Raw genomic sequence first — 9,360 nt, forward strand, 5'->3', positions numbered from 1 at the left:
ATGTGGAGGGCAGGATCCGAGGGACAGGCGGGGGCCAGGAGGAGCAGCTGGGTGTTCATCCCACGTGAGAATATTCAAAACGAGTCAGTTTAGGAAACTCTGCCCTCCCCATTACTCACAGGGGCCTGATGATCTGGACTGACATCCTCATCATTAAAATTATGAATGATTTAGTCAACAAAGGCAATGCCATTTTCTCCAGAAAGCTATACTTAAAATGCATAGATTATCAGACTTCCTGAATGGTGCCTTGTGTCCTGAAATTACCTGAAAGCCATACTGGGATTCTTCTATTACTAACATAGTTTTGATTCTTTTTATAGAGCATTTTCTCTAATTATATTATATTTAACATTTATTTTCTCCCATGCTATTCAAATGGGTCGTGATTTCTTCCATGGCCACATCTTCATCTAGATTTGTATCTAGAACTCTATGTGATTGGCCGGAAGCAGGACCTCTGCGACGCAGAGCCGTGGGCTTTGCGGATGCCCCGCTGCCCGTGCGTTCGGGTTTATTCTGTGCACAGGGCAGCCCCCTCATTTGCAGGACCTCTTCCTCTCAAAGACATGTAAAGTACTTAACGTATCGAGGTGTTGTTGTTTTTTTTTTTTTTTATAACAAACTAGTCCCATTTTACAGATGACCATATGGAGAAACTAATGACCCCGTACTTTTTAACAATTACCATTCCTCCAGCTAAACCGACTTACTCCATCCCATGTGCACCATTATGTGCCCTTCCTTACATTTCATACGTGCCATTCACTACCTGCCACGCGTGTTGGGGCCCACGTGGCATTCACAAGGGCTACACAGACTCAGTGCACGTGAATGCCCATCGGCTTGGTAAGCTTAGAACTTGGTAAACAACATATGACTCTGTTTACCCCTTTTATCTTCCATTCCATGAAGCAATAGGCGTGTGCGGGGCGCCTGCTCCTGACGCTTCACCCCGACTGTGGCTCAGGAGCGGCCACACGCACCCACAGGCCACCAGAGCACTTCGTCGGGGAACAGAAAATAAAAGCAATAAATCAGTCAGACTTTCTATTTATGAGATTCTAATAATCCAGCTTAAATTTTTTTCTTCTCCCACTAATTTAATTTTTTCAAAAGTCCTCTAAATTGAACAATTAAGTGAGAGCACTTTATAAATAATAAATTGCTACTCAGATTTAAGTGATGGAGACAGAGTTTCAGCAGCTACTTAGCATATGCATTTTCGGCCTATCTCCGGCACAGGTTTCCCAGGACCCCGCGCGACCTCACCGTGTCCCCCGCATGCCTGCGATCGTGCAGACTCTTGACTGATTCAGACTCGGCCTGTCAGGGGCCCTGGTCTGCGAGGCTGGATGGGAAGCAAGTTCTCCTGGTGTCCCTTCCACCCTGAGGACGAGAGGCCACTGCCCCAGTGAACCTCAAAATCTCCATCCCTGACAGCTCTGAGCCAATCTGCAGCAGCCATTGGTTGGAAAACAAAGCAGTTACCGTACATGCTCTGCTCAAATCTATGTTGCCGTCTTCACTGGTGCATAAAGACATGCAGCATGGACGCCTCGTGGCCCCAGGGGATGTTGAAGCTGCACCAGGATGTCCAGCTCCCACTTCCTCTGAGAAGCCTTCCCTGATGCCCCCAAACGGGGCCCAAATGATCAGGTCGCATCTAGCAGATGTCTCTGTCCCTCAGTTGTAGCCCTTGATAGCATACTCGCTGGTGTGACAAACAGTCTCACCTGCTGGGCAGCGAGCCCCAGCGTCTGGCCACACACCTACATGTGCTCTTATAATAACCTGGACATGGAATGTGCCATAATTGATCTTTGTTGAACAGATGAATGGATGAATATGATGCTTGTCACGTAACTCTAAAGAGCGTGTTGGTGCATTGGGGCACATTGGTGCATATAAGTAACACTGTTCCCACTCAGGCCAAATTTGGCATTAATGCCACAATTCTCCCACCGTACCCATGCCTGAGCTGACACAGGCTTATATGTCAAATGACCATTTATTGAGAGTCTTTTCTAGACACAGCATACACCCTAGGTCATTAATTCTGACCATATTCTTATGACGTTGGTTTTATCATTTCTTTTTGCATAGAGAAAATGGACTCAGAGGGAGGACCTTTGACCAAGGGCAGAGAGCTGGATGTGCCAAGCCATGATTCAAGGGCAGTTCTCTCTCAGTCCAAGTCTCGTATTCTTCCCCAGGTTCAACAGAGAACAGAAATACAATAAATACCACAGGAACTAACTTTTCTCCTCCATTCTTCCTTTCTTTGGGCACACGTGTGTCATTTCTCTGTAGGGTGAAAATGCAAATAGCCAATTTTTACAAGAATAAACTTCACTCTTCAATTTTTAGCACAAAGAACGAAGCCCCTGCTTATCCATCTAAGTGGATATTCACGGTAAATTTACTGGTGGAGTTTGGGCTTTTCTGTGTCCTGAAATTTCCCCCTATAGTTTGGATTACTTAAAAGCATGAGGGTTCTAAATCTTTTCCAGGTTAAAACTCGCTCACCTGGATTCCCTCCTATTCTGTTGCTTAGAAATAAAAAGATAAGTTGGCCTCTGCTTTGAATGTCTTCATGCTGATCCTGAGGCGGCTGTTATTGTGCTTGCAGGTTTTACACACCTGCACGGTACTTTGCCCTATATCCTGGTATTCATCGTAGGAAATCCTGGGTCAGTCCTCTAGATGTCTAAGACTCTTGTTTTCGTGTCTTTCAAGTGCGTAGGACGAACAGAGAGTGCTATTTCTGCCTCTAGATATCATCTCTAGTTAGCATTTCCGGGGTGCTCAGAGAGAAAACAATGTCTGGGTGATAACTCTTGTCAGTTTCCCCATTGTCAAACCCAATCTTGCATTCCTCCACACTCACAATATTTCCCCATTGGGAACATGCCTGACATTGCAATTTCTCAAAACTGCAGCTCTGCAGTGAATGCCTAATTCCTGAAACTGCAAAATCTAACAAAAGCTGATTTTTTCCACTGATTTGACTGGCTGACTATTTCGAGACTTTGCATGTGATGACCTGCTGTTCTTCACAAACAACATCTTCAATGTACCCACATGGTTGTTCCAAAGTGGCTGCCCGCAATTAAATCCTTGGGAGCTGCGGGGCATATTCGGAATTACTCAGTGTCCAGAGTTTCCACCACAGACAAAATTTCCCCCTCGCTTACATTTAGCCGGTTACCGAGTAGCAATGTGTCACTTGCTTTTGAACCCGGAGCCCATTGGCCACCTCGGTGCACCAGCCTGACCCAGGGAAGCCTGAACGCGCTGCTCCCTCACGGTTTTGTGGTGTCTTTAAACCGAGTTCTCTCTCTCAACTGGTGTTGATGTTTTCATATTTAAAGGTGAATAGCCAACCTAGAGTAATACGTGGCAATCCTGTTTGTCTGTTTTTCATTACCTAAATAGATGACCTTTTTCTGTCTTGCACCAATCACTTGTTTGGAGTATTTTCTCTGTTTTTCATATTTGTTAAAACTCTTGGTGTGATTTAAGCATAAATTCTGGACCTGACTACTAGGGAAGACAAAGATTTATCTACTTTGTTTTCTCCTCCCCGACCCCTCTCATCCTTCCCCCCAAACTCCAGTTTTAATACTTTTAAGATCGGCGCCCCCACCCCCACCCCCCGCCGCCCGGGGTTTCACTCCCTGAAGAAGTCGGCCTGGTTCATCACCCAAACGGGTGCCTCACTCTTCCACCCTGATGGGCGGTGGGGCCCAGAGCACATTTCGCCCCCACCCCCCAGTGCTGCTACCCGCAGGTCGGGGTTTGCTGGGGCCTAAGGGAGGCGACGACTGCGGGCAGAGCCTGGATAGGACCCGGCGAAGCACCGCATCCCAGGACCTGCTCTTTCGGTTTTGGTTTCTTATGAGAACTGCATTAATAGCACGGAGCCTCTGGAGCAGGGAGCCCACCAAACGTTCTCCCCGGGCTTCCCTTCGGAGGAGCAGCCTGAAGACCGCCCAGGAAATGGGAGACGCAGGCATTCTGGAGAAGGAGTTCTGATGGACAGCTCATCCCGCCTTGCAAAGCTCCAAACCCGCGCGATTATTCGCGCCCCCCACCCCGCAACCCCTCCGCGCCGACCCCCTCCAGTGCGGGCTCGGGCGGGGAGTGCGAATGCCTCCTCTCGGCCCCCTCCCCCGCCCTCCCCTCGGCAGCCCGGGGTGCTGGTCCCTCACCTGCCCCCTGCTCTCCCCCTGCCCTCCACCCCGCAGTCCGGGGGTGCGGGCCTTCCATCTCCCCGCTCCCGCCTCCCACCGGGCAGCCGGGGTGCGGCCCCTCCATCGCCTCCTTCCTCCCACGTGTTGCGGCCGGGCCGGGAGACGTGCTTGTTCCGCTAGCTGATTGTAAAAGGGTTTGACTTGCAGCTGACCCCGGGTCAGGACTTTCTCTCTACTAATCCCGCTCTCTTTAAACACAAAAACACTGCCTCTTCCCTCGCATCAGTCACCTTAATCCCCCGCGGCTGACACCGCCGGCCCGCGAGCCCAGGCTGCACCGGGCGGGGGTCGCCCCGGCCGCGGGCTCCAAGTCCGTGCCCGGGTTCCCGCCCCTCCCGTGTAAGCCAGTGGGGACGAGGCCGAGCGATGGGGGGGGGGGGGCGGGGGGCGGGCCATGTCGGGGTACCGGCCGACCCCAACCTGACTCGAAGGCAGCGTCCGGGGCTGCAGCCGCGGCGACGAGGGGCCGGGGCGCGGGGCGGAGAAGGACGCGCGGAGGACAAAGGGAGGTCGGGCGCACAGAGAAAGGAAGGGACTGTGCCGGAGGCGGGAGGGGACGGAGGTAAAGGAAGAGGGAGGCGAGGAGGAAACGTAGGAGCAGCGAGTGGCTAGCGGGACGGGAAGGGGTGCGAAGGGTGGAGAGGGGAGGACGTGAGCCGGGCGCAAAGGCCAGGAAGCCGCCACGACTCCCGCTTCAGGGCAGCAGGGCGGGGGAAGGGCGGCAGGCGAAGCCGGGAGGCCGGCCGCCCCCGCCCGGAGGGGACCCGGGCCGCGCACCGCGCGCACTGGGCACGGCTGCCCACGCCGCTGGGTTCCCGGGGGCGCGCAGCTGGAGGGGAAGGGCCGGGCGGGGGGCGGAGGAGGGGCGGGGATGAGGGCTCTGCGCCCCCCGCCGGGCCTCGCCCACGGGCTGGGGGCCTGGAGGCCAGAGGGGGGGCGCGCCTGGGCCGAGGCGGGGGTGAGGGCGAAGGGTCCCTGTGTCCCTCGCCCGGCCCCCGCGCTGCCCAGAACCCTGCAGGCCCGGGGGCGGGGACCAGACCCACCTCCCTCGGCTGCTCGCCCGGGGGGCCTGCGCCCCTCTCCCCTCCCCTTCTGGCCGGGCCTTTCAATCCCGCCGAATAGTCGCGCTGGAAAAGGAGCTGCGCCAAGGCCAAGTCTGCTTTTCACTTGAAGTTTCCAAGGAATCAAACCTATTATTACATTCTGCCGCCGACGTTTCTGGAGCCTCTGCCCCGCGGGCCAGGCTGCGGAAGCGGGGAGGGGGGTGAGGGGGACCAGGGAGAGGGCGGGCGAGCAGAGCGGGCGCCGCGGGCGGTGGGTGCAAGAGCCTGGCCGCCCCGGAGCGCGTCTTCCGGGGCCCGGGACGGTTTCTCGAATTAACCGGAATTTTCTGGAGACAGATCTCTGCATGGCCCAGTCTTTGTCGGGAAAATGAAATGCGTGAATATGCGTGTTATTCTTCTCCCACATGCATGATTTTAATAGACCTATCAGTCACGCTACCCGACACACATCTGCAGATCAGGCGCGCGCCGTACCCGCGACTGGTTTTAAAATTAATTCATTTCATCTAGCTACTAGTGGGTTTCTTTGGCCGGGCGTAGGGGGTTGGTATTACAGTCTTAACAACAAAAAGGGCCCGTTAGTTTAAAAAAAAGGGGGGGTGGTGGTGGTGAGGAACAAGAGTAAACCCCCTCCAGCAAACCGTGCTACCCACAGCTTGGACAGCGGGGCCGCGGCCAATGGCCGGTTTATGAGCTATTCTCGCAGTCGCCGCGGCACGAAGTTACGCAAACTTTGTACAAGGCCCCCAAACGAGTCTTGTCCACACGGTTTTCGAACAAAATTGGAATAAGCGATAGAAATGCCACCCTGTGATTTGGGAAGTGAGCGAAGCCATCATATAGAAATCATCATATACTATTTCATTTCGTGAATATGATGAGCAGCACCTTGACAAGAACCGGATTCCCGGTTGAGTGAGACGTCTGCAGGGCCTAGTGGAATATTTTCTCCACCAATGTAAGTTGGAGAAACGCTGCTGGAGTGATAGGGTCTTCAATCCTGAGATGAATCCTGGCCATGGTCTGCTCCCCCATTCCGGTTATTTCTAAATAGAGTCATTAACGAATTTATATTTGCTTTTTGCCATGTTCCAATCAACAAAACAAATACGCTGCATTGCAGGAATTCCTATTTTAAGGTCTTCCTGGGTTTTTAACAAAGTGGCTCCCAGCACCTGGCATTGAATTTCAGCTATGTATGAGACACATGCGGAAAAATGCCAAACTATAAACCCACCTTCCAAGAAACCAAGAGACAGCTCTGCCTGGAACTCCTGGATACTGCTAAACTTTTTAGTCTGAAGCACTTCCAGTGTGACCCACATTACTAATAGTGTCATGAGCTAAGACTCGGAGGCCAACAGCTGAGCCCAGATACAAACCTGGGTGTACACATATGTGAGCATGGCCACACATCTGTCTGCCACCTTAGTAAATGCAGGTGGACGCTGAGATTAGGAGTTAGCAAAAGAACCCAGAGAGTCTATCTAGTTGCACATTTCAGAGTCAGTGTGGCCTGCTCCTTAAGCGGGGTGTGGTGAATTAACAGAGCATTACAGAATTTCCCAGAGCATCTCCCAGAGGAGACTGTGTGTGGCATTCATTCATTTATTCCCTAACTATCTCATGATGCTGATCCACTCAGCAATCCATATAGATCCAAAAAACTTCAGATTTCTAAAGCTTAAAAAAAAAAAAAAAGGAAGAAAAAAGAGGGGACTTTATTATCTTGTTAGAAAGAAGCAATGGACATCATTCTTGAGATTTTTGCAGTCACTTTAAAAAATGCGTGGTTTAAGCAAAATTACCAAAATGACTCCAAAAAATTACACATGTCAATTGCCAGGTTAACATTTTACTTAAAGCTATTCTCCAATGCAGGCTGAATGTGGTTCTCATTAACCTGCTAGCACAGGCCCATTTTTGGATAGATAGTCTATGCTCATTCCAGGACAAGAAAAGAAAATGAAGGGCAGGCCTAAGGTTGATGAAATCAACATGTTTTGATGTGGCCTAAAGGCTTTTTTTTTTCCCCAAAAATATAATTTCATCTCTATGTTGTGACTAATTTCAAAATGTATTTGCTACAGTGTAACTTTTAAATGCAATATTTAATGCTGTCAGATTACTTGAAGACAAAGTTTTACAGAAAACTTTAAATTCCAGGAAAAAACTGCAATGTACCCATAAACACCTAGAAAAAATATAATTAAAAAATTTAAAGCATCAAACACCCTCTGATCTCATGAGGAATAATAAACATCACATTTTGTGTATCCCAGTTCACGCTGGGGATGGGGGGGGGTGGTCCAGTGAGTGTGTGTGGGGTAGGGGCGGAGAGAGAGAATTCAAGATCATTCTGCCCTTTCCCAAGGAGAAATAAGCCAGAGGGAGGGGCTGAGGAGGGACGGAGTGGGCTCGGTTGCGGTACATTTTGGTTCAAAGAGTGTTTCCTTGAGTCAAATTCAGGTAAATTCCATTTGCAATCTCGCTAATTGCAGGGGAATTGGGGGCATCAGTAACCCCGCGGTGGTCTTTGTCATCCACCCATAGCTTGGTCCCGCCATTGGGGTCTTCCTCCTCCAGACCAAACTGGGGAAGATCCCAGGCCCGCTGGAGGACGCAGAGCCCGCCAGTGTCCGCCCGCAGTTAGAAACAACACACCAAAGGGCCAGACTATAAAATGAGGGGCGGTTTTTTTTTTTATCCTGGTAATTATTTCTTGATCCATATTAACACTGTAAACGCCACAAAATAATCTATCGATTTAAACTTTCTTCCCTTCCACTGAAAGAAGCTCCGTGAAGATCGTACCCTCCCCCCTGAGAATCCCTCACTTTTAGTTTATGCTGATAATTTCTTTCTCCTTCGTCAGATTTACTAATTGTATTTTGAGCTCACAAAACATGCATATAAAATTAGCAAGTTCCACATTATGGGGGAAAACTGGGCTTTTTTTTCTCTCTCTTAAATTTATTGACTCAAAACTCGATGCATTTTTTTTTTTTTAAAGGAGAGGTCTTTTTTCGTTTTTAGAAGAAAGGCTTTTTAGGAAATTATGTACATAATCTGAATCCCCCTCCCCACACCGCAACGCCTAAAATAAAAATTTCACAATGCATTTACAAGAAATACAAAACAAAACAAAAAAATGGAAATGCTCAGATACAGAAAGTTTTACAAAACCCAGAATAGAACGCTGCCATTTGAAAGGAGTGGGGAGATCTCTTTGTATAAATTAACAAACCAACCCAAAAAAGCGATAACAACTACAAAAAACTCGTAAGTGTTTGATCTGCCTCACTACATCGATAACAAATGAGAACAGCTCCCCGGCACCGGGTCCAGGGTAACCAAAGGCGTCAGGAAGCGATGCAGGATGCGAGTGGGCGCGCCGGCCGGGCTAGAAAAGTTGGAGTCGCCTCTCATTTGGCTTGGTCTTTGTCCCCTCGAGCAAAGAAAACGCTTTCTGCCTCCTCCGTGAACGATAAATACTGTACAAAAAGTCTCAAGAAAACACCGAAGTCAGTCTAAACCGCAGGCCGTGTCTGCGCCTGGCGGTCCCCAGGAGCTCCCGGAAAGGTGAGGTGGGGGCGTGGGTCACCCGCATTCGTCGCCAGTGTTTTCCTCGTCACAGGAACGTGGAAAGGTCTGTACAAAAGCAAGGCCGCTCGGCGCCGGGCGCCCGGGCGCGCCGCGCGCTCCTCCTCGCGCGTCGTGGGCGCGGGCCGCAGTGTCCCCGCGTCCCTAAATGTGCGTCAGGGGCACCGTGCCGTTGACGCCCGCGCCCGCGCCCTGGTAGTGCTGCGGCAGCGAGTGCAGCCGGCTCTGCGCCGCCGCCGCCGCGGCTGCCGCCGGGTCGCCGCTCTCGCCGGCGGGCAAGTACATGCTGATCATTTCGCGCAGGTCCCCGGGGCACGGCGCCCGCGAGTGCGCCGCGGCGGGAGGGCTGCCGCTCGGCTCAGACTTGACGAGCGAGCCCAGCGCGCCCAGGGCGCCCGACGACGCGGCCGCCGCCGCCGCCGCCGCCGCCACGGCCG

At 51.5% G+C, this 9,360-nt stretch overlaps 1 protein-coding gene across 1 annotated transcript in view; it reads right to left on the bottom strand.

Moving 5' to 3' along the window:
- Positions 1–9,067: 9,067 nt before the first annotated feature.
- Positions 9,068–9,360, bottom strand: part of SOX1 (SRY-box transcription factor 1) — a 1,195-nt gene continuing 902 nt past the window's right edge. Inside the window, exon 2 of the mRNA XM_044913328.1 lies at positions 9,068–9,360. Coding sequence (XP_044769263.1) covers positions 9,068–9,360 — 293 coding nt within the window.

Source organism: Neomonachus schauinslandi, chromosome 3 (assembly GCF_002201575.2).
Source record: "Neomonachus schauinslandi chromosome 3, ASM220157v2, whole genome shotgun sequence".
Classification (NCBI taxonomy): Eukaryota; Metazoa; Chordata; class Mammalia; order Carnivora; family Phocidae; genus Neomonachus; species Neomonachus schauinslandi.